This window comes from Anticarsia gemmatalis, chromosome 11 (genome assembly GCF_050436995.1).
Source record: "Anticarsia gemmatalis isolate Benzon Research Colony breed Stoneville strain chromosome 11, ilAntGemm2 primary, whole genome shotgun sequence".
In the NCBI taxonomy this organism is placed as follows: Eukaryota; Metazoa; Arthropoda; class Insecta; order Lepidoptera; family Erebidae; genus Anticarsia; species Anticarsia gemmatalis.
This window is the reverse complement of record NC_134755.1, coordinates 3,457,537-3,482,789: the sequence shown is the minus strand read 5'-3', so window position 1 is coordinate 3,482,789 and position 25,253 is coordinate 3,457,537. Positions and strand designations below refer to the sequence as shown.

The 25,253-nt window shown below is 33.3% G+C and overlaps 3 protein-coding genes across 5 annotated transcripts in view; all 3 read left to right on the top strand.

The window, feature by feature from the left end:
- Positions 1-895: 895 nt before the first annotated feature.
- On the top strand, positions 896-4,238 carry LOC142976806 (glutathione S-transferase-like). Its single transcript, XM_076120374.1, has 4 exons — positions 896-1,031; positions 2,809-2,976; positions 3,287-3,426; positions 4,035-4,238. Exons 1-4 carry the CDS (start codon positions 896-898, stop codon positions 4,236-4,238), a joined length of 648 nt encoding a protein of 215 aa, XP_075976489.1.
- Positions 4,239-9,850: 5,612 nt separating this feature from the next.
- On the top strand, positions 9,851-12,900 carry LOC142976618 (uncharacterized). 3 transcript variants are annotated; one of them, XM_076120063.1, is made up of 4 exons: positions 9,851-10,008; positions 10,721-10,903; positions 11,174-11,275; positions 12,596-12,900. In XM_076120063.1, exons 1-4 carry the CDS (start codon positions 9,957-9,959, stop codon positions 12,862-12,864), a joined length of 606 nt encoding a protein of 201 aa, XP_075976178.1. In that variant the 5' UTR covers positions 9,851-9,956; the 3' UTR covers positions 12,865-12,900. The 3 variants fall into 3 exon arrangements, with proteins under 3 accessions (XP_075976178.1, XP_075976176.1, XP_075976175.1); XM_076120061.1 differs by lacking the exon at positions 9,851-10,008 and adding an exon at positions 10,015-10,166 and having other exon boundaries at positions 11,180-11,275; XM_076120060.1 differs by lacking the exon at positions 9,851-10,008 and adding an exon at positions 10,015-10,166.
- Positions 12,901-23,409: 10,509 nt separating this feature from the next.
- LOC142976588 (C3 and PZP-like alpha-2-macroglobulin domain-containing protein 8) overlaps positions 23,410-25,253 on the top strand; it is a 210,880-nt gene continuing 209,036 nt past the window's right edge. The window contains exon 1 of the mRNA XM_076120021.1: positions 23,410-23,684. The gene's annotated coding sequence lies outside the window, so the exon portion shown is untranslated. The remainder of the gene's footprint in view (positions 23,685-25,253) is intronic.

Genomic DNA, 25,253 nt, shown 5'->3' with positions numbered 1-25,253 from the left:
AAGTTTTTCTTGACCTGACTTTCAAGTCATCATTATGCTTCTAATGTTAAACCGATGTTTTACCAATCTGATCGTCAATGTGATTCGGGAGTAGAAGTACGAGACGAGTAATTATAATTGCTGCTCTGTCAGTGTTTTGTATGACGTAAATGGATTGGACACATACGCATCGAAATATTTGATACATTTTCGCCATAAACCTGATATTATGAACACAATAATATATTATGTTGCATTGTTGATTAGTGTAGTTTGTTGACCCCGTTATCTTTAAACTTAAATGCAAATATTATTTAATCTGCTTGCTCTGAAGGGCAGTTTTAATTGGAGTTACCTTGCAAGATGTGATATGTAAATAAATAAATGTTACTGTTATCTATAATATAAATCTTGTTGTGAGTTTGTTTGTATAAAACTTGACATAGTTAAGTGTGGAATGCGTGAGATTAATATGATAAAATCATTCGTTTGTCTATCAAACAATTATCAGATAAAGATATAAATTATAGGAAAAGTGAAATACGAACAAATGTGATACCAGCCAAGATGAAATGTAATGTCAATGAGATTTATGCAGCAATAAAAAAATCTTAGATCAATTCATACGCCTTACTAATAATATTAATGATAAACTTTGAATGCCTGTATCGATCTTTTATGGTTAAACAACAGAACCGAAATATTTTTTCTATCCAAGTTATACGTGAGCGGAGCCGCGTGGGTTTACTTGCATTTGATTAGTTTATAAAACAATACATTATGACCAAATATTTTGTTAACATTTCAGTATCAAAGTTTTCGGTAGCATAATATTTATACACTTTCTTTCATCTTTCACTAGTAGTCAGTGAGCCTTCACCTGTTTCAGACCTAATTTTCAAACAACTCGTTTAAGATGAGTAAGGAACTTCATCATTTCAACGTTCATGGACTGACGGAGTCTATTAGATATATTCTGCATTATACTAAACAGAAATACGAGGATATCAAACATGACGATGTAGACTGGCCTGATCAGGACGTAAAAGAATGTAAGTAAGTGAATGGGAATTTTTAATATAATAGCAAATATTGTGAATTTAGAAATTTTTAGTGTTTAAGTGGACTGAGCAGTACTGTAAATGACTGCTGGTCGTGAAGTTTCATGGGTATATCTATTTTTTTTAAGGTCACCATATCTTGCACGGGACTAACTTGAAAAGATTCTATAGTTTTTGTTAAATTATTTTAAACTAGTTGACCCGTGCGGCTCCGCTCGCGTGAATTTCGTACTGTTGCTTATTCGTTTGAGCACGCGAATTGCGAAGCAATCGATACACCTACACATAAAAATGCTAACAACTCTTTTGTCATCTAATGGTTATTTACGAAAGTAACCCGAAGGGCACACAATGTGACACAGGCCCAGGCAGGCCTGATTTCCTGTGGTTATCTTCTTTTCCGCTCTCGTCTGTATCCGTAGCAGTTTACAGTGTAAAATATAATACCTTATTATAGACTGACCATTGCTTACCGTTGTTTATTTTTTAAAACTAACCACATAGTCAGTTTCATAGCTCTCTATCCAATTTATTTCCTTAATGCAACCAATTCATTTAGTTATGTGATTCAAACAACAACGCCATCTGTCAGTTGCGGCGAACAACGACAACAGACGAAATTACTCGGTTTGCCATCTAGGATATTCCGATCGCACCGGACCCACGTAAACCAACATTTTTGTGTAATATATCACACAACATTTATGTTTAAAAATCTTATAAATGTATAGCATGTTTCAAAGGTATTTTTTTTACAATAAAGCCATCAAAATAAATTAATTAGAAAAAACATGCTTTGTTGCGGTTTATAACGCCATCTATTGGTTGGTGCGAACAACAGGTATCGATACGGCAGGCGCCGCGTTAACTATGGCGAATGTTGTGAAATGGATTGTAACGCCATCTATGGTCTCTATACGGAAACGCAGGTTCAAACGATTTCTACGTATTTTTTTCAATTTTCTAAAAATCTTTGAAATTTTATGCTATAAAAAGTATCCTAGAAATTGCTCCACTACTTATTCTATGCATATACCAAATTTCAGTGCATTCTATCCGGTAGTTTTTACGTGATAGCGACACATACAGACGGAGGACAGACAGACAGACAGACAGACAGACAGACAGACAGACAGACAGACAGACAGACAGACAGACAGACAGACAGACAGACAGACAGACAGAAAAGAAAATTATAAATTGCAGATTCGGTATCAGTATCCGTTACTAAACATCCCCTATTGGTTTTTTTTTAAATATATTCAATGTACAGAATTGACCTCTCTGCAGATTTATTATAAGTATAGATACTGGCCTTTACTTTGGTCAAAGAATTAGCATTGCCATCCAACGTGGCAATGCTGCCAGCATTCTGGGTACGTTACCAGTCGACGATGGTGAGGAGAAATTCTACGACGCGTGACGCACTCCTTTTGTATCCATATTTTATATTGTAAATATATTGTATAATTGTAAATATTTTGTTTTTTTAAATTATTTCTAGTTTAGATTAGTTTTTAAAAGTTATTTATAGTTAAGTTTTATTGTAATAAATTTCTGGACATAATTATTAGACAATCTGAAAGTTACGAATTATTTTATATATAAGATTCTATAACTTTAGTTAATTATGTTATTAACGAATGTTAAGTTTAATGGCATGTAAAGAGTTTTTTTTAAAAACACTTTTATTTGTTTTTTCTTTATAAGTTCTCAAATGTTTATTCTTTACTTTTATCTGTTATTGTCTGTTGTCTGTTACTAACAGCTACTGAGATTGGTCATGTTCCACTGTATAAAGAGGGTGATCGTTCTCTCCACCACTGGCTGGCTGTTGCCAAGTATGTCGCAAGGGATACCGACCTGATTCCCAAAGACCCTTGGAAGCAAGCATTCTTGGAGAGCATTGTGTACAGCATCTATGATCTATGGAAAAGTAAGTATTTATATATTTGTAGTAAATATCATTTTATGTTCGCTTTGACACTCTAGCATAGTTATTGATTGTAATATCTAAAGCGCTGACAAATGAGTTTTTTTCACACGACTCACAGATAAGTGTTAGATAGGCTAACCATAGGTTAATAAGGTAAATGAACATTGCAACTCTAGTTATCTTTTTGATAAGCTAACTATACGTCAAGTGTTCGTACCAACCATAAATCATCATAAGATCGATAGCCCGCGAAGATGACGTCATGGATTCGTTGACTGCAGTGTATTAATAAAGAGTTTTATGATTTCAGAGATAGAAGAATACATAAAAGAAAAGGACTTAGATAAGAAGCATGCGTTAAAGGAGAAACTATTGGAAGAAACAATAGACTTATTCTTTGTCAGGTTTGAAAAGTATCTGAAAGAAAATGGTGGATTCTTTTCTGGAAAGGTAAGATATTGTACTGGTTGGGACAGTTCAATATTTTTAACTCCTATATTTGCTATTAATAGAACTTTCTTTTAATTATCGAAGTATCAGAATATATTATAAATGCATTTCACCTATAAGTATTTGTATCAAGAGAAGTAGATAATGAAGGTATAATAATATTATTATCTTTACTTGAAGTTGACCTCATAAAACATGACCTGAGATATAAATATAAATACAAATAAAGCATGTTTAAAAATTTTACTCCAGATTTACATCATGCATCTTTGTTGATGAAGACAGGTCCCACAATCTCTATATTCCTATAAGTTTATATATTTTTTACATTCCTTTCCATCAAAGCGTCACCTACATAAAATATAATACGTATATCGTATCTAATATCATCATAAAATTTATATACCTAATAGAAAGATTGTTAAAACTAATTGGCGTTTAAAAAGAGCGGCCTGGAGTTTCTTGCCAGCTCTTCTCATTGGCCCTACCTTCCGAACTGGCGGTAAATTCACTCTCTGTATCATTGACTATCATAAGTGTCAGCATTTGACCTATATGGATAAATGATTTGATTTTGATTTTGATTTTAATCATAACAATTTTTACAGCTTTCTTGGGTCGAATTCATTCTTTGTGGTTTAGTAGAAACGAGTGACATATTCTTGGGCATACAAATAGAGAAGGAATATCCCTTGGTAGCAGCCGTTGTGAAAAAAATCAGGAACTTGCCGGGAGTAAAGGAGCACATTGCAACCAGAGGACCTTTGGAGGCTGTTTATAAAAGATTAGAGTCGTACAAAAATAATTTATGACTATCATGCACGTTATTATAAATACGCATTACTCTAAAGTTTACTTTTTTGGAATTGTTAAAATGAAATTAAACGTATTTGAATTTTTTCGGAGGTGCTAAAAGTTACTGTTATGACAATCATTACCCAATCTGAAAGTTGTCATGATAATGACAGAAATTGTATATTCTGTTACAAATACGTCTAAAATTCTGGTAGGATAACTTTTATAGTTTACAGATTCAAATAAATTGAAAAATATTTTTGGCATTATTTTTGTCAATTAAATTATTTCTTTCGCTGCTTTTCACGTCAACCTTTCCCTTTCTCCTTCAAAGAAAATGTATTCAAAAAGTCACTCAATAAGAACGATTGTTGAAGAACTATGACCCACTTAAACCCGAGACCCCAAGTCTAGAAAGATGTCGTTGTCAATTATCACGAGCTGAAAGTTTGTTACCAACAAACATTAGAACTCTTTGTTCAAGCGACAAGCGCTCAAGACTCCAAAATTAGTTTTGTTCTAATTACTTTTCCAAAGTTTACTTTAAGTACCCGTTTGCTTTTCGATTCATAAAGGTTTTCCGAAATTGGTGTTACGGTTGGAGAGTAAGGAGATTTGCTGTTAGTATGTTTATATTTTTTCGTATTTCCAACCTTTCTAATTCTTGGTTAGATCCTGGTTTAGTGTGGCCTTTCAAATACAAAGTATGTTTTGCATATTATATCTGATTTCAATATTAGATACAGCCAAGTTCGTACAAAGAAATTGGTTAGTTATTAGGGAAATTATTTTATTGCACATTTGGAATTTTTTAATGAGTAAACCATTAGAAAATAATGAATATTCATTTGAGCTAGATCGTTAAGTTATCGATTTCAATAATACAAAACTCTGATTCACATATCTTGTACCGCTTCCATACGACAAAACCTTGAAACAGACTGTTTAAAACTACTAACATTATGGATGACACTAACACGAACAAAGAACAAAGAAAAGTCACGGTCGCCTTTAAAGTAGCAGTTCTGATATTTCGCTGACACAACACGATGAGATCCTGACCTTGATGGATACATTGTTTAACCGAGCTGTATTGGCAGCCTGCCATCATCAAGTATTTAATTTTTATAGAGCTTGCAGAATGGAGACATTAAAGGAAATGTCATCTTTTGTTTGATAGCTTTGCCAAGTTGCATAATAGGTCAAATAAATTAAAAAATTTAAACAATATTTTTAAATTCATATCCACAGCATTATTGATTTTATACTTATATTCCGTCAGAAATTATTTTTACACCCAATAGCAGTCAGGTCATCAGGGTCAATCAGGGATCAGCAGTCATATACATACATAACCTCATAACCGCCAGAAACTTAATTATAATTAATAGTTTTTATATAACTACTGCATGAGCAATAAGCATGTCTTTAGTATCAGAAAAGTTACTACAAATAAAAAGTATATTCAGAAAAATATCATAAATATCTATCTCGATAAATAAGATTCCCCTCCTTCAATACGAATGTGTGAACACTATCAAGCAAGAATCTCTTCGTAATAACATCCAATAAAATCCGTTTCCAAGGTACTGGCAGAAGGGGAATATTAAAAAAGTATTCTCTAACTATGTGGATCAGATTCCATACATTTTACTTGTAAGCTGGAACTCAATTTACCACCTTGGGCTTAAAAATGTTGCTTTTCCGCAGGTTTATGGAAACAATTTCTTGGTGAGATGACTGTTTTAATAAGCTCCTTTGTTAAGGAGGAGCGAGGTAATGAATTTAATTTTTAGTAGCCGCTTCAGATTGTTTATTTTTTCTGGAAGAAATGTTAAAGAATGTAATGAAATGAAACGCATTAATAAAAAACAATGGTTAAAGACGCTACTTTTTGTTACTGTTTTGTATAATAGTCGAAAACTATAAAATAAATAGACATTCTTATTTTTTTATTGCACTACATATATTATGAATAACCAATATTTTTGATGGATGATAGGATTGTAAAAAAAAAGAAATCTTGCCCCAAAAATTGGGACGGCGCCCCTAGCGTCTGTCACATGAAATTTTTTCTGTAATGTAAACTGTAGCTCGATTCACAACTACTATCGACTACCGACAACCGACCTGTCATCGAGAAATTTTGTATGAATATCTGATCAACGCCTCTGACGGGTGTCTTAGGAAACATTTTGGCAGTAAATTCTAAATGTCAAAATTTCGATAGCTAGCCGGTTGTCGGTAGTCGATAGTGGTACAGAATCGAGGTACTGTAGCGGATTCTGTACAGTCGGTACTGTCGAGTATCGAAAGTTTGACATTTAGAATGTACTGCCAAAATAATTCCTACAACGCCTGTCAGAGGCGCTGATCAAATTTTCATACAAAATGTTTCGATGACAGGCCGGTTGTCAGTAGTCAATAGAAGTAGAGAATCGAGCTACTGTAAAACGTCGAGCTACAGACCTGATGCAACAATGATGTACCTAAAATAAAACAAAAAAGACAACTCTGCCTTAACTTAGTCCCTTATTAAAATAACAGCAGGCTACATAAGGGATGTAATATTTCAACCCCCGCAGAGATTATCAACAGGTGTGTTAACTCAACGCTTGTAGTCTGTAAGTCATTAAGTTCGTGTTTTTATGACTATTTCACAATTTACTTAAAAAATAAAACAATGCGTTTTTGGATACACTGCTGGCTGAAAACTGAAGCAACGCACTTCAATGTGGTGTAAACTTTTTTTTTCCTGTAATATATGGCACTCTGGTTATAAAAAAACCTCAGCTTTAGACTTAAGTGTTACCTTAATTCTAAAAGGTAGATCCAATATTTTTTTTACTTGTGCAGCAATACAGAAAAAAATATGTAAGAGAATTTTGAGTGGTGTTACTTTCTGGCGAAATGGATATTCAAACTTGTTTGAGACATATTTACTTATTGCTTTGACGTGACATCACGCTATTACAGCTACCATGATTCAAACAAATATAAGGCGATAAAAAGGCGGTATATCCACAAAAAAATCAGTTTGTAAACTTTTAGTTCTTAAAAAAAAATCAAAAGGCTACGATTGAACATAATGTCAAAAAAATCCGATACATCATAGCTATTCAATTGTCCAATCAATAAATATAATAGAAAACGATAGACAAAAATGCACTAGGCATTCAAAGCTTTATCTCTATAAAAACGTTAGTGGAATGTTAACGTTCCCGGTGAACTAGTTCTGAACTTCTTGAACAGTTTACAGGGAGAGTTCATTAAGAGCGTCGTTACTTTGTCGCGTGGTGCGAATTGTGAGCGGACGAGTATTGACTAATTAGTGGACAGATTTGAAATCGAATTATTTATTTATTCTCTACCATTTTCGACTACCGGCAACATGCTAGCTATCGAAAAATGTTGTATTACAATCAGTTCAGGTTTAGCGCCTCTAGCGGGCGTCGTAGAAACTATTTTGGCAGTACTTTTCAAAAGTCAAACTCTCGATACTCGTTGGTTCCAATTGTAGAGCTACTGATGTTGTTATTTATTTTGTTGTTACTATCTAGGATCTATTACTAGTTTGAAAAGTGGTATGTGTAGTGTAGCGGCCGATAATCATGTGATTATGTATAATGTATTGGGTTAAATAGATTTCAGTTTGTGTTTTTTCTTATGAAAATATTATAGTTTCGTAGGAATACATTGAAAAGGTAAATTAAATGATTGCTATTATTGCTTATTTATTGGCAAAGTTTACTGCTGATAGAGATAGGTAGGACTCAGGTCACCCATCCTACAGCCAATCTCCAGACACTGATAACTAATTTACATTATGATTAATAAGCTTGTATACATGTTGATAAGGTATATAGACCAATCTCATACATTCAGAATTAAGTAAGTAAAGTACAATAAAAAAAGGCAACATATACACACATCAAACCATCTTTAAATATTCATATCATATCCTCTTTGTAAGGAAAATGTTTATACCATTAAACAACACATTATATTTTGTCAACAAAACGAGACAGGATATGACAATCTTCCTTCGCATGTACCACGTAATATCACAGAGGAAATACTTCACTTTCTATAAGTAAGGAAATGAAGTTTTGCCCACTCGAGACTCGTTTAGACTTCACTGTAATTGGACTTAACTTGGCATTGTTTGATGCCAGTTTTGAAGCACTCCTGTTTAGGGACACTTTGTCTGATTTGTATGACTTGATAATTGGTTTGGACCGCGATTGGTTCTGTTTTATTTTGTTTGACGGTTCTTATGATGGTTATGATTTAGTTGAAAATGATTTGTAGTATGTTTGGATTTAGATTTGATAGGTAAAGACAGTCGAATAGTAGAAGTTATCGTATCGAGTGGCGTTCTTTAGTCTCTGCCTACCCCTATGCTAGAAAGGCGTGATATGTATGTATGTAAAATAAGTTTTTCTATAGAATTTTAACGATCCAACCAACAAAATTTTCAACTAACTGTGGCTTGCTTGGGTGGCTTGCCTATTGTTTTCGTCGATCAATCTTTAAGAAACTGAGAGAAAAAAATCCTGTTATTATACGCTAAGGCCACTTTCACAGCATAGAGATAAGTTTGGAATAATCTATTCGATACTTAAAGTGACGAGAAATCTAAGAACAAAACTTTTAATATTCGACCAGACAAACGAACCGACTCATTCAGAAGTTAAGAAACTGCTCGCAATACTTAAGTTTTTATTGAAATTCATCTTAAAACAGACACAAACAAAAATATTACGCCTCGAGACTGTTAATCCCATTAATCCTGACCACCCACTTCAAAAACTAGGTCAAACTTTTCTATAATAACAAACAAATCGTTAATTCGATACAATACTAGCAAGGATTGATTTATCAACCGAAGTCTGTCATTAACAGCACCTCGCCTCGACTGTTGACTCAACTGCTCCCTTCCTTTCGTGATTGCGACTTTGCTACAACATCGCTCTGAATTTACTTGATTCACTTCCGGATTGTACAATTTAGATTTACTATAAACTTGCTACAGTTGCATTGCTGACGGCTCACGTTCGTTGAATATTGTTATTATTGTTTACTATGTATATTGTGTTTGAATTATCTAAACTTTGATAAAATAATATTAGGTCGGGGAAAAATAATTTTCGCTTTATAGTATTTATGAACTTGTAATTGTTGTAAAACCTAATATTATGTAGACTGTTGAGATAAAGCAAATGGCGCTTTTAATCTTCGCCTGGTCTACGCCAGAGCGGTCAGTGCGTAAAATAATAATCAGTGTATAATTGTGTGTAGAGTCATATTTATTGCAATAAATATTATTTAATATTTCTTTCTGTCATATTAGTAATGGTTAACAGTATAATATTAACGAATGGAAGATTTAGCGATATGAAACTTTTGATACTTTCGTATTGTGTTCAGATTTTTTTAATTACTCAGATCTTTTAGGTACCAGATTCTAGATGCAAAGAAAGTGAAATTAGATAAACTTCGAATACAATTAAAAAACCTATTAAAATCTTAATACAAATAATAATACTTTTATTCCAAATACAGTTTCAAATTAACGCCATGCCAAATCATTGTATAGCATGTCATGTTTTGATAAGAATTTTAATTGTCAATACAAATTTCTAAGTGGAATTCCTGTGAGTGTAAAATCAATTAGATTTCTCATTAGAGAGTAGGCAACCATGTCTGGTTGGTAAAACTGTATTGTAGTCACAATGCTTGACAAATACCTTCTTGCTCTTGTGTTCACTTTCATACAATGTGCTGGTAAGAAGAATTTAATCCTTATTAATAAAAAGAAAACCTGTGAAACTATAGTTCATTCTTCGGCAAAAGTACTCTGAAACTTTGGTCGATGTCTATTCAACATACGATCAAGGACTACCATGTCATGATGTTCTTAGTGCTGAGACTGCAACTACAAGGTGAAGGCATTGGTGCCAACTATACCACTGTTGACATAGACCTACTGTAAATGCTTACACAAGCTTTTCAGTCTAACTGGAGAATCGAATGATTGGCAAAATATTTCGTGTTGTGCTTTACTGCTGACTGCCTCCGTGGCGCAGTGGTTTAGGTCGCCACGCCGATACCACTGCAACGGGAGGTCGTGGGTTCGATTCCCACACGGGACAATTATTTGTGCGATCCACAAATAATTGTTTCGGGTCTGGTTGTGCTTTGTGTCCGTTGTTTGTATGTTTGTAAAAGTCCCCGCGACACAAGAGCAATTCTTGAAGCGGGAGTTGTCTTTTAAAAGAAAAAAAAAGAAAAAACTTTAAGCAAAACATTTACCATCTTTTTATTCTGACTGTAGTACATTTTATGTATAGATATTATTATGATTGTTTTGGTATATTATATTCGACTTTAATTAAGTATTTACTGCAACGAATTCATTAAGAAACTATTATTCCACCACGTAACTTGACGATGCTTAGTAAATATCACCTTTTATAACTACTTTTTTTCTTTCTAGCCAGCGATATATCTCTCGATTACTACTTCGGGTTTGACGAAGCACTTCGTTCAGCGAAGTACATAGAGAACTGCAATGGAGACCAGATGCAGGAGTCGTGTCAGCAGCAATGTGGACCAAACCACGCCTGTTTACTTGGCAAATGCTTCTGCGCTGAAGTTAAACCTCAGTTGAAGGAACAAGGTAACTGCTTGCTAAGAAGTTTGTGCCTTTCAGGCTTGTTATTATATTTCATTAACACAATGATTTGGTACCACCAAAATACAAAAACGAATTGAGAAACTTTTTCTTAAACCGCTCGAACCTAATGCTTTATGAACTGAAAAGTGCTTTATACTGAACAACCAATCTGTCGTATGTTAGAGCACCTTGAAATGTAGGTACAATAGTTTATACTAATAGCGTTTCGAAGGAATATTTTATCCGTATGTTGGATAAAAATATGTTTAACAGTTATAGAAAAACTTCGGCTTGAATCGCAAGCTAACTCAGGAGGATCTTCTGGTTACGAGCCGTCTTCCGAATCTGACTCCAAGGACTCCCTTGAAGTCACACGTAAGTATTAAGCTTAATAATAATGTAAGTAGGTACCTCCTACATGTTATTTGTTTTCGCAGTTCCTAATACCTATGTATGTTAAGTTATTTGAATACTTATTACAAAATTGATAAAGCCGTACTCGGTGTGTAAATTAATTACTAGTTACTAGTTAACTGTTTTGATTGTACGTACGTTAAGCGTGGTGAATAACGTGACCGGTAGCTCGATTCTCTACTACTATCGACGACCGACAACCGACCTGTCAACGAAAAATTTTGTATGAAAATCTGATCAGCGCTTCTGAAGGACGTCGTAGAAAATATTTTGGCAGTATATTCTAAATGTCAATCTTTCGATACTCGACAGTACCGACTAGCGATAATCGCGCTACTGAGAGCCTAGTGCGAGTTTGCTTTACGTTAACGCGATTGATACGTATTTGACTTTTGATACTCCGATTGGCCCGCTGCAAGGTCGTTACGTACGTTAAAAGTTTCGATCGCGTTAACATAAAAACAAGTCAAATAGGTACTAAATTTTGCTACTTTAACCACTGCAACATCGCACCCAGAATAAATACTTGTATGAGTTGCTGACACACGGGTCTCCTTTTTAAGGTTTTTTTTTTTAAAGTATCTGGTACGAATCCCGGTTTTTAAATACCTCTATGCAAAATTTCATCAAACTTGATTCAGCACTTTAGTCGTGAAATCATCACCGACTGGCCGACAGTCTTTTGCTTTAGTATATAATTCTAACTGTAATTTGATACACATAATTAAAAGTTGTAGTAACCAATAGTACCTCGTATGGCAATCCCAAATATTGGGGTAAATCGAGAAGCAGCCAAACTTGATTGAATGGAAACTATCTATTTCAATCAATTAGCAGTTTAATTAACGCTTGTAACGCGATACGGGGGATCGGATCGTCTTTTGTACTGTATTTGGAGCTCTTGCTAATAAACTCTTGTTAAAGGAAACATCCAATTTATGACTAATACTAACTTTCAGTTTCGTATGACAGAGTCTATAAAATAATGCGCTGTCCCAGTTCCAATAGAAAAAAAACAAATGTAGGAAGTAATTTTAATTCCTTTTTATTTAAGAAAACATATTGTTGCAAGATTTAATTTAGTTTTAATTACTTTATTAGTTAATACTTAAATTTCTAATGCAATTTTACGTTACTTATATTTTTTTAATAAGACTACAAGCAGAAACGTTTTGCTTCAATTAGATACGGATCAATCAATCCGCAGCAGATTCCCAAAACCGCTCTTTTGTCTTTAATTTTTTATACCTTTCACACTAATTATCGTTTTTTATTCCACAGCCAAGTACCTCAAATTAAACGACTTGATGTCATCGCCAATTTTGAGACACCACATAGCCCATTTCTGTCCAAACTTAGACGTAGCGAGGGTTTGCATAAAAAAATGTATGTTGGAGAATAAGGCTGCCTTCTGCGGTAAAGACCACGTATGTTACTGCGGCCACGAGTATGGTTCACCAAACGACAAACGATTCGTCAGTCAAGAAGGATATGGAGCGTTTTATGATTTGTATGAAAAGTATTTTGGACCCAAAGCTAACGGAAAGTAGGGTCAACGGAGTTGATCAATAAATGTATTGTTTTATTTCGTTGATTTTATTTTAACTCTTTTCTTACAAGCAAAATTATATGCAATTTTTGAACATCCTGAAGCTAGACTTCTTGGATGTTTTAGCCCAGCGCCGAGTTGGTCTTTGTTATTAGATTATAAATAAAAAAAAATAATGAAATAACGTCTTTTCTCCATGTTGGGTAGGCGGAGACCAAAAAACGCCACGGTTGGTTGGTGCGATCTTTTTTTTAGTCCATTCACTTCTACACATCTTGTCATACAGCAAAATCTATGCTAATACTTTTTTCTAAAATAAAAATGTTGGGTAATGAATAGAAAAATATTCTAAATGGTATTCATCATAGCATTCATTGTATTGATTATGAATACTGAATAGAGTCAGAACGTTACTATATAATTTAATATGAATAAACATATTTCTATTGATTGAAAAGGTTATTGACCTACAACATTTTGATACTATAGATGGAAGGTTCGAGGTTAGAGTTCACAAGACAATGTTTAATTATATAACTTTGCTAACAAGTTGTTGACAGCCTCAGGTACACTACAGCGCTTGAGACCTAGTTCAAAGTTTAAAGAGGCCTAGAAACTAGATCTGTTTACGACTAGTCGACGAGTATTGAGTGGGTTTTGTTAAAATAAATATTTGTCTCGTGGGACATTTTAAAAGTTTAAAGAATTTTTAGGTATGACTTAAACAACTTCTACCAAAAAGTCTTCCAAAACAGTCCAGGGTATTTTTTCTGACCTAAATTATTTTAGCTTTATTAAACAGCTAAACTATTTATTAAGTTCTTAAGCATGTATAACCTGAAGAAATGTAATTTAAAAGATTATTTTGCATACTTTTTGCAGCAGTAATTTTCATCTCATTTTATAATTTTTTCAATGGCACCTGAATAATGTTAACGAAGATTAATATAACCTTCGGAGATTGAACACATTGTGACGTCACTCCATGAAACAGGTCGTAGTAATAGGCACCAATGGTTCGCCATTCTGATGTTTTAATGTGTAAAGTTTCAGTTTATGTACAATATTGTACCTCGTTTATAGATGGACCAATTTATTGATGACGTAAACAGCTTTATGATTTGATTAAAGCCTATTCAATCTTGATAGGTTTACGACCTTTCATGAGCCTATGCGTTACTGAAGTCAGTTTGTTTATGGGTTACGCTTCTATACCTGAATCACTGTACCCATTTTCATGAATTGTTGCCTGACAATAGTTAAAGATAAGTGAACAATCGTGAGCAAAGACGTAGCCTAATGATTTCAAAAATCAATTTACACGTGGAATTCCAAGGAAGCGTGTGAGTTTCCTAGAAATATATTAATTTCACAATTTACCACCTTTCAAGGGAAATGCTGTAGAAAAAAAAGAACTCATTTCAATTATCTCTTAGGAAACGGTTGCCACGCTTCAGTATATATTCCTCAACTTTGATTATAAGAAACGCTATTTTAAGCTTGAGATTGCTGTTCCAAGGAAAACACCGCAAAAGCTTGCACATAGATTTTCTCTACTAGTTCAAGGAACACAATTATTACTAGATTTCTTATAGATTCTGTGAAGTCCTCAGACCATTAGGAAAAAATAATTTCTTATACTTTGTTTTGTGTTGTATAAAGATTTAGTGAAGTGCTGTGGTATATTTTTCTTAGCCGATATTCAATAATTTTGATGTAAGCAATTAATTGTACTCTGCTATTTAAATAGCTTTGTAAGTTTTTGTATTCCCGAAGATTTGAAGACTAACCTTAACACTTCACAGATACTATCGTTAAAATTAAGAATGTAAAAAAATAAATCAAATTCCAAAACCTAAATATGATTCCAGTTACATTAACGAAAACTAAAACATACTTCTATAGTGCTACGCGCCGAAAAGCATTTGTCTCATAGCAAAATCTAAGTACGTGTTCATTTTATCGTTGATTACTCGGTAACACGCAGAATTTCAATAAAGCGCAGCGAGGGCGCCACCATCGGCTGTCAGTCCTGATTTATATGCCGCTAACAGAACCACCAGCCAACTGAATTTTAATTACATACAACCCCTTTGCAAGATTTAGTTGCGGGGCTAAACATACTAGAAGTGACGAAAAAGTTTTATATATTTTTGGTAGAAACAAGTACAAATGGTTTAGAATTGATAGTTGGTATTGTTCTGGGTATAATGCCATTTTTAGTTTGACGTAGACAAAGAAATGCTGGTCTAAATATTGAATTATAAAATATTTTAAATTGATGGCAAACCCATAACTAATTTTGTGTTAACTAAATCACGAAAAATAAGTCTTCTGTTCCTTTACACTGTTCTCTAATAGGATTTTTAAAGGAGGAAAGGAGGTTTATTGTACCTATTTTTAACGTAGAGTTACTTCCAGTAGACGTCATATCTGTTTAGAAACTGATGGGGTATTTTGATATTTATTGATTATGAAACTATATGAAGATTATATTAAACTTAAATAAATTTTAATGCCTGTATGTGTGTGTATCTGTAAGTAAAGAGCTTAGTCTTCTGTCTTATAACATTTGACTGTTGACATATTGTAGCGCAATTAGTTCTCATAATAGTTCTCATGGCACCCACTAGGGGCACTGATCAGGTTTATATATAAAATGTCCTATAATAATAATAAGCAACTTCTGTACAGTCTTTGCGGTACATGTTTGAACAAACAACCCATATTTCAAGAGATGCAAACATAACCCAAAATGAAGACAGCTGATTAACCCAGAAACACCCAACCGATCATTTAGCCTCCACATACATATAATATATGAATCTGTATATATTTTTATAAATCCAGAGATTCATCTCCCGGCAGCAGATGCGGTTTCACGTGAGTAATGACGCGGTACGAGTTTAATTTATACAACCCGATGAATTATTCGGGGCTATCAGTGTTAGGGTGATGTTGCAGGGTTAGGGCAAATGAGTAAGATACAAATTATAGCATAGGTTAGGGTAGTTTAGATTAAATTGAAAATTTCTGGAATTGGTTGTCTGAGTAGAGACTAATATTTTTTTATACAAAAAAATATGGTTTATAACTGTCTTCACGTACTCAATAGCTGTTCTGTTCGTAATTTACTTTATTAATTATAATAATTATATTTTGGTATGGTGACCAATTACCAGTTTATTTGCAGAACTTATGATAACTGTGAAAAGACACTTATGAAAACGTCCACACAATGAAGGAGTTTGGAACTAATTACTTACAATATATACATTAAATGCTTTGCCGATTTGCGCATTGTGAGCACAGATTGTGAAATCTGCGTTTCGTTACTTAAAACTAAGTTTGAAACCTTAACTTAATCACTGCAGTAAGACTGTTAATATTTAAAATAAATCATAGCTTTCAGTAGTTGGAAGGCGTTAATTCCAGGCCAGTACATAGTGGTTCTATAAATAGCAATAATACGAACTCTCCTGGGCCTAATGTTGCAAAGGTTACGTAGCTTTGTGTCTAATTAAGGATGTAATTAGACAGGATTAGACATAGCTGCTATATGTGCCTAGATTTCTATATGACAGTATTTTTTGTTAATTTATTTTTTTTAACATACAACATTACAGATCCAAGTCATTATACATTTCAAAGAAAGAAATTAATTAATCGATATAATTTCTACGGAAGATATTTGGTGTAATCACTCTAATGAGACATGTATAAAATATTTTGTTCAAATATGATTTATTATTTGCTAAACAAATCATAAAATTGTATGTATGCAGTATGTATTGTAGCTATGCTTCATTATTTTTGTATAAAGTTCGTCCTATGCTTTACACATTTTTTTATTTTGTAATAACACAACACTTTTTGAAGCACTCACTCCAACTAAATAAAATTTATTTCAAATAGCTAAGCTCTATTTCTGATATAAAGTTCGTTCTACCCTCTAAATATTGGTATTATTTTTTTCTCGTACTTGTAAACACACGTAACACATTTTTGTTAAATATCTACTTCTACTACATTATATTTACCGACTTGAGTGCATGTATTTAAGTAGGAAAGTGAATTGTAAATAGTTCCCGGTATTTGGTTCACCGCAGTGTAATCCATTTTACTCGGTTAATCGTAAGCAATTTGCACTCACAGATAAGCACCTGCTACTGCGATTCCTTTACATACTGAACTTAGTACTGAGTTTGCTGTTACTTAAGCGCAAAGAGTATAATATTCATTGAATGTACCTCTAGTTACTGTCCTAGTATATATTCAACAATATTTTTTTTTGCATTAAGTACTTATAAAAGTAAAATTATGCCCACCATTATAAAATGCCGCGACCAGCTAAAGTGAGTAAATAATACAAGTGAGTCTAGTTGACTCTGTTGATAGCTTTATTTCGTAAATAAATTATTTAGTTTATAATAATACTCAGTTTCAATTCTCTTGTCAATAGATCTTTCTTTTTATTCATATGTGCCCAGAAGTGTAGTACTGGTTACATTATCTTTATTGTCAATTATTATTTTTACACTTACAAAGTAACTACACAAGACATTTCAATTTCTACTCAAAACAGCATCAAAAGCAGTACTCCAACGTTGAATCTAAATTTGATATTCCCTCAAGCGCCCTCGCTTCAAGTATCAGTACACAAACACTTTCCCGATCTATTAGAATGCAAACAAAATAGTGAATATCCCGCAAATGTACTGACAAAAACTCACATCCTTCATATTAGCATTAACATTGTGTTGGGCCGCCTCGAGTGGCCTATTGTTCCACGCTGTACACAAACCAACATACACTTACCTCCAATTTAACCCTTATATTGTGTTCGTAAGGTTCATATTACAATGGTGCAGTGATATAATTGAGTTTGCAGGGATAGACACGGCGCGAAAGCAAGTTGATTTGATTATACATTCCGTTTCCATTCTGAAATCTATTGTTCTTTTACTTGTTTATCATGTTTCAGTGTTTATTTTGAGCTTATCTTTAGTGTTGATATCTTAATTGGTAGAGATGTAAAACTTTTATTTTCATTAAAAAAGTTCGTTATTAACAGTGACTTTTATGCAAGGCAGAATAAATAGAGCTCTAGTCTATAGAATGTTAACTTACCTTACTGTTACAAATCACGGAAGCACTATGTCCGAATAGTTTTTTGCGCGCGGCTATGTTCAGGTGACATTTTTTTCATTCTATCAGAAATTTCGCTCTAACACACTCACCGACAATTTAGATAAATTGTGAGTAAGTGTGTTATGGTAGTGTTTAGTAATTCGTAGAAAACGTTAGGTTAACACAAACAGACCGAAACACAGAGGTCTCGAGAGAGAGGCTCCTATAATATTTTGTAACACCTAAGCATTTTTTACACAGTTTATTATCAAGAAAAACAAAGAAAATAATAACATTATACGATTATTGTTTTGTTTCACGTCTATTTCTGTAACGCGTGTATGTTTCACATGATTATCTTGTCCATCGTCCCGGTATAATTGTTTCCTGTGCTGTCTTCTCGCCTACAGTTTATTAATAAACGTAATAAATACGATAACAGTATCTCGCATGGCTGCTTTTACAGACGTAAGAAAAACAACTAAAAATAATTTGCTAATTGGTAAATGTTTACATAGTACTGTGCTAAGGAGTTATACTGTAATATTATATTCATACATCACGTATGTATTTCCCTTAGTTGTAGGCTGTTGTATAAATTACGCCCACGTTTTGCTATTTACAGTGCCAGTCCAATCGAATACGGGCGAGCCTATTGCTATAATAATAATATATATAATATTATTAGTAGTTTAGTTACATAGTTATAGTAATAATTATATATACAATATTATTATTATAGAACGGTTTTAGGAATAACAAATTATAAATATGTTATTCCTAAACCGTTTTGAAGCTCTACAATGAAAATATATTGGTGTTCTCAAGTAAATATAAGTGCTGTGTATTATATAAGAAAATACGGCAGTGACCAAAAAGGACTACGGTCTGAGTGAGATGCGCCGAGTCGTCAGGTATTTGAAAGTAAAATGCGTGTTTATTAATACCCGTATTCTATTTTATAAAGCACATGCAACGCTCAAGTCTAATATAGATCTATTTTAAAATACTAGTTGGGTCAGAAATTTCGATAATCACTTTCTCATAAAATTGTTCACTCTATTTCAAAGAACAATTGCTGACAGCAATTCGATAGTGGTTTGTAATCGCCTCACAGACTGTAACTAGATCTAAGTTTTCGTAAATTGGTGAAGGTATCAACGCTTTGAATAAAGTTTGACATTAGTTCATTGATCCTCGTTAAAATAATTACACAGACTGATATAAGGTTTCATCTTACTTGAATAAAGAGACTATCAACATTTTAAAAACAGTCTGTTAAACTAAATTCAAATTTATACATAAACTGCCAATTTTAAACCACTGCACAATTCTTCCGTAACAAAAAGAAGTATGGTGAGAATGTTTGACTTGATAAGACCTACTATAGTCTGAAAACTTAGTAGAAAGCCTTGTAGGCAAGGCTCGCAGCTAGCGATATACAACATTTTGAATTTAGATCATCAGTGATCCGCAGACTTATGAATCTGATGGTGGTTTTTCTGATACAGCTATTTTATTTTGCAACTAAAACTCTGGAATCGTTAAGATAAATCTAATTATAACCTCTCGAGCGCCCCAACGTCAAAATTCAAATATACCGTTAAGCGTCCAGGCCAAAAATGGCGCGCGAAATTGAATTGGCGGTTGGCGTTTAAGCGCCGATTTCGTCATATTTTTATACTAACACCCTAGTCATACCTTATATATTTGAAATCTACATAAAATTTGCTATAGATTAAAAAAATAAACCACAAATAATATTTGATAGTGGCAGTACAATAGTCGGTTTAATCTGAATATTTTGTGCTTTAGGCATGTGTTTGAAGAAAGTCTAAAAAATATTTTTAGGCAAAAAAAATAATATGACGAAAGGTCTTATCGTGTAGTTAATGAATAATGACATTAAAATCCAACTGTAAAATATACTCAAATCTTTAAAATTAGTTAAAAAAAGGATTTACAATATTGGTCATAAAGGAACATGTCGTTGGGTCAGATTTTGTTTAAGGTGTTCTCTGGCCTATATCAACCACTTATTCAAGTGTGTGCATTAGATCGTCGTCTCGTTTCATCAGCTTCAATGTCAAATATGTTTGAAAGGGATAAACATAGTCTTAGCATTTCGTTTCTACGTTTTTTAAATGTAAGATCGTTTTGCCGTACCACGGTGGCGGGACGCTTGACGGGGGTAGAACATTCAACCGTGACACGGTGGCCGGGCGCTTGAGAGGATAATATCCAGATCGGTACGCAGGATTGTGCATACCGATCCCTATCTACTAAATTGTTGTACTATATAAGAACGTCACATAAAACTTTTCATCATAGACATAGTTCGAATTCAGTCGTCAACGTACAATGTAGCGTTTGCGAGGCTGTGACAAAATTAAGTTATTCCGCCGCTACTGGCCCTAAGACACAGGTTATTACATCTAGTTTACTGTTTATACCACTCCATACATTGTGTATGAAGATTGTTTGTACAACTTTGTTATATTGTTTGTGGAATATGTGTAGGGTATGAATTAGACTACATATTATTATTTAGGTTATGTCTTAATTTGATCATGGCTAACTTTGACGATGCCGACAGTACTCTCAATGTTATAGTATAGTTTGCATATTTGTTATATTGCGGCGTTTGTACATCAAAACGAATTATGTGTTGAGATAGACGAACTCACGCGAATTAACAAATAATAAAAATCAAAGAAAAAATAAACGTATTAATTGTGTTGTTATTTGAACACAATTAATATAAGTTTACATGGGTCACAATTGTACATTACTTTCGTGCTTGTTCAAAAATTTAAGAATTATATGTATGTTTACCAGAAAATGCATGTTATACGTATCCACGTTTCATTTTCCAGCAGCGTGTCCCAACAAATGAGGAATGCATTAAAAACGTCATTCATATTCAACTTTTAAAATGATTCATTTTAAAACTTACTGCAAACCACAGACTGTCTCTTTTCCTAAACAAACTTAGATAACCTAGTCGAAACATGTCTTCTCTTTACAGCGTCTAACAACAAAGTGTTTGATACAGCCTTCAAAATTGGTCAATAAAAAGAATGGAACCAATAATCAACGCAATATCCTCCGCGCAAGTTGATTGCACAATTTACCTTTTTCCAAAATGTACTTCGGGAGATAGAAAATAAAAAGAGATGCAATTTAATACCTGACAGCTCCATACGTCATGAGAAACGATAAAGCTGTGTTTTGATGCTTTTTCCGTTCAGTGTTATGTTTAAAGAAAACATTTTTAATCAATATTCAAAATTATTTTTATTTCGTTGTTGGATTGGAAAAAGAAGACTTTTTATTGTTTTTGATTATGAGATATCAGCTAACTGTTATACTTGTACAAATAGTTATTATTTAAAACAACTACTGATTGTTCTAATTTTGCGATAAAATCAATGATTATAATATTATGCTAAAATGTATATGCGACAAAAACTCACATAGAATTTTCTTAATATTTATTTGGCGAATGTCTGTTATACTACGTATAGATTACTTTGTACCCGTAGTATACAGTTAGTAGAGAGTAATACAGTTTTACAATTAATTAATATATAATACTCCTAAAGTTGTTTATTCTTACTGCAACATCTAGACATCAAAACACAAGACTTAGCACAGCACTTACAAAGTAAATCATATTGTAAAAACAAAACGCCTACACAAAACATTTGTTGAATGTTGACGCTAAGCACGCACCTTTACCTTAAAGACAGCCGCTGACAGTCCCCCTAATTCTATTTCAAACCTGTAGGGGGCGTACTGTCAAGAACATTAATAAGCTTATAGTTAAAGGTAGGGTCTACCAATATGTTGCTATGTCTTTGCTTGATGTAATAATGTTTGAGTGCTGAAAGGGCGAACATTGGATTATATTGTGCGTTTTAAGAGCTTCGGTGTGATGGTATGTGTGACGTCTATGTCATTGACTGTACATATGTTTTATTTGACTACATGTGCTTTTGAACGAAAATCGCTTACTCCCGGTTTCTGAGGTGAGTTTATCTATTCAACAGCGTGTTTTTATATGAGTTTTAATGCTATTGAATAGATAAACTACGCCTAAATGTACTCGGAAACCGGGCATTATAGGTGAATTGCTATGTCAGTTGAGACTACATTTTTTAGTCCATCAGTACCAGATACAATGTTATAAGTAAATACATAGTTCGCTACTGTTTTAGAATTATGCTAAGAAATTTAAAATTTTACAGCTGCTCTATAAAAGTTACCACTGATTCCCGGTTTCTGAGGCACATTTAGGGGTAGTTTGTCTATGTCATTTTTATATGAGTTTAAGCGCTATTGAAAAAAAAAACTAACGCTAAATGTATCCCAGAAACTGGAGTAACTGTGTCAAACATATAAAACAACTAATTTGTTAAACATAGTTTGAAATCTTCTCATCTTATCCGAGAGCACTCTGATTAAATAGCTACTATGATTAATAAAAGCATAAAACTTTAAAATAATATGCAAGGTAGAAACTTTCCGCTTAACAAAAAATATTTCCATAATCTCTAAAAAGCTTATAAAGTGTAAAACTTTAAATTCAAAATGTTACACAAAGCTTACACGTAAAGCTCACGCACACATACGAAGCTATTAAGATAACGCGACCCCTTAAAATCTGTTTACTTTCCCTCCAAAAATCCTCTGCGAGGACCAAACTTAATTAATATTATGTCCGAAAATTTGGCAAGAAATGAATTAGCAGGTGAAAGTAGCTACCCTACGAGCTTTAGCAAAGTCAATGAGCAAAATAAAACATAATTCATTTCAATAATTCACAGAAGAAACTTTGGCCTTTTTATTTGTCTCTTTCTCCTTGATACGTTTGTCTCGCTTCTACGCATTAGAGCGAGGTAAATAGCTTCGTCCCGCTTCAATACGCGCGGCGTATTGGTAACTTTAATGTTATCTCCTTTCTATGCATTTGTAAGGATAACGAAATGTACTGGGCTCTATCAGACGACTGATTAATTGTTCATTACCAATTAACGCCCGACTTTCATTTTTCGTGTTGAATTTTGAAGTACACTTTTACCGAAAAATAAATTACTTTTTGCAAGATTAAGCTGCTATAGTTTTACTTAAATTGAGTTTCATTTTTTTTTGTTTTACTTCGAGTGATTTATAATGAGTTATTGTTACAAGATTTAGTACCGAAAATATTGGTCAACATTAAACCGAAAAAATGGTTGTTACCATTAAAAAGATGACAATTAGTCTGTCCGAAAAAAATAAATAATAAAAAAATAAATCCCACAAACCCCTTAATCCACGCTTGTAAAATAATCTCAAAAATCCAAGTGGAGCACACTCCCATTTCGCGCAGCTTCACTTCGATTGGCCACGGATCTCCCCGCGTAGCTCGTAGCAACGTGAGGCTGTCGTACGGGAGACCCGCTACGGAGCGGACGTCTACGCCGTAGCAACCGAAAGGGGACCTTGACACGATTGTCACACCCTTGCGATACCGAATTTCGTTTCGGCGAAGATTTTTATTTGAAATTGTGAGTTACTTTCCGTGGTTGACAGTATATTATGATTGACACTTTAGGCCAAATTGAATGACCTTTCACTTTCGAGTGTTTGTTTAGTGTATGTGGACATTGAGTATTTGAGGTTCTTGCACGTGGAGTTGTACTCGAGGTAAGTGTTTATTTTTCACCCAATTCCTAACATATTTTCTAATACTTTTTAGAATGTAATTTTGGAAGTTATATATGTTTTATTTGAGCGGTTGTTCGAGAAATTCGTTTAAGCGATAAGATACTACATATTCATTCAAAATTTGTTTTTGATATCACGCTGAATGGGTTTCCGTATTATCCATGTGTAAAGAATGAATGAATATTTAATGTAGATCCCAAATGTGGGAACATATGTGTTATATGCTAAAAGGTTATGTTGATTTTTAAGAGTTATCACTTGGTGTTTTGGTGCCCTCAATTTTTTATGTAAAGGTACACTTTTTAGATTACGAGGGCTTCCTACACGAATTGTTTTTTGGCTTATAAATAAGCTTTATTATTTTTCAAAAGGTTGCGGTTTTTTGAAGGGTTATAAATATTACTTTTTATCCTGGGTTTTCGCAAACTCTACGAATATTTTATCAATGTGTAATTTATGTAAAAAGGGTCGCTCTTATACAATTTTTCATCCACAGCGTGCCTTCAACAGACATGTGATAGTTTTAAACTTTCGCAGAAAAAGCTGAGGAATGCGTTGGGGACAAGAACACCATTTTTTGTTTGTTTGTTTATAAAGTAATTAGTGAGAGACACTTTTGTAAAATGTATTTTGGCGGCATATTTTTGAATAGAATTGATCAGTAAAAACTTTTAGGAAAATGATAGCAAATTATTTGTAATTGCTGTATTCTTGTGGATATTTCAAGTAACATAATATGTAAAATTTAAATATTTAAGTATACTTAAAAAATTAAAATTCCAGAATCTCACCCACTTGTCATTAAACTCTTATACTTAGTTAATAGGGTTGTCGCAAAGCTTGGAGCACATGAGTGGGTGAGTTTATCTACGGTCCGAGCAAACTGTCGTGGTGACCCTAGTTTACAAGTATGACAGATTGTTCTGTGGAACTTGCGCGGGAAGTAAGGCAACATCTTGCGTTTTAGAATATTTAAACTACAGTTAATGTTTTTGTAACGACTATATCGTTGAAGATTTTAATAACAAGAAATGTTGTGTACTTCTTGTGTATAAATAAAATCACGCCTGTTTTCTATAGGGATATGCAGAGATCAGAGAACCTGACTTGGTATGATCGTTACGAACTTGCCTTACTTGACCGTCTTGTCAGACCGCCGAAATTTTGATATTATGTATGTAAAACTCTAGAACTTACAAGAAAAGCTATACCTCTGATTTTGTCACGACGGTATGCATCTAATAAGCGTTGACAATACAATAATCATATTAGAAATGACCACATAAGCCAAAGGAAAATTATTTTAAAACTCACATTAACAGTTTTAAAATTTACAAGTTTCGGGAAATTATATATTATTCCTAATTGAATTAAGATGATTTTTGGAATAGATTCGCTGAATTTGTGCCAAGTTAATTTACTGAAAAATAAAAGTGAACTTTTATATTTCACTATATAAAATTTTCATTTTGCAGATATTACACCCCAGTCTACCAAAAGCAATACTCATACGAGCAGACAATTAAAAGCATTAATCTCTATCCAGCA

Coding starts and splice junctions, on each gene's coding strand:
- LOC142976618 (XM_076120060.1), top strand. CDS start 10,097: ATGTCTATTCAACATACGATCAAGGACTACCATGTCATGATGTTCTTA. Junction 10,167..10,720: donor GCTGAGACTGCAACTACAAG/GTGAAGGCATTG, acceptor TTTTCTTTCTAG/CCAGCGATATATCTCTCGAT. Junction 10,904..11,173: donor ACCTCAGTTGAAGGAACAAG/GTAACTGCTTGC, acceptor TATGTTTAACAG/TTATAGAAAAACTTCGGCTT.
- LOC142976806 (XM_076120374.1), top strand. CDS start 896: ATGAGTAAGGAACTTCATCATTTCAACGTTCATGGACTGACGGAGTCT. Junction 1,032..2,808: donor TGATCAGGACGTAAAAGAAT/GTAAGTAAGTGA, acceptor TGTTACTAACAG/CTACTGAGATTGGTCATGTT. Junction 3,427..4,034: donor GTGGATTCTTTTCTGGAAAG/GTAAGATATTGT, acceptor CAATTTTTACAG/CTTTCTTGGGTCGAATTCAT.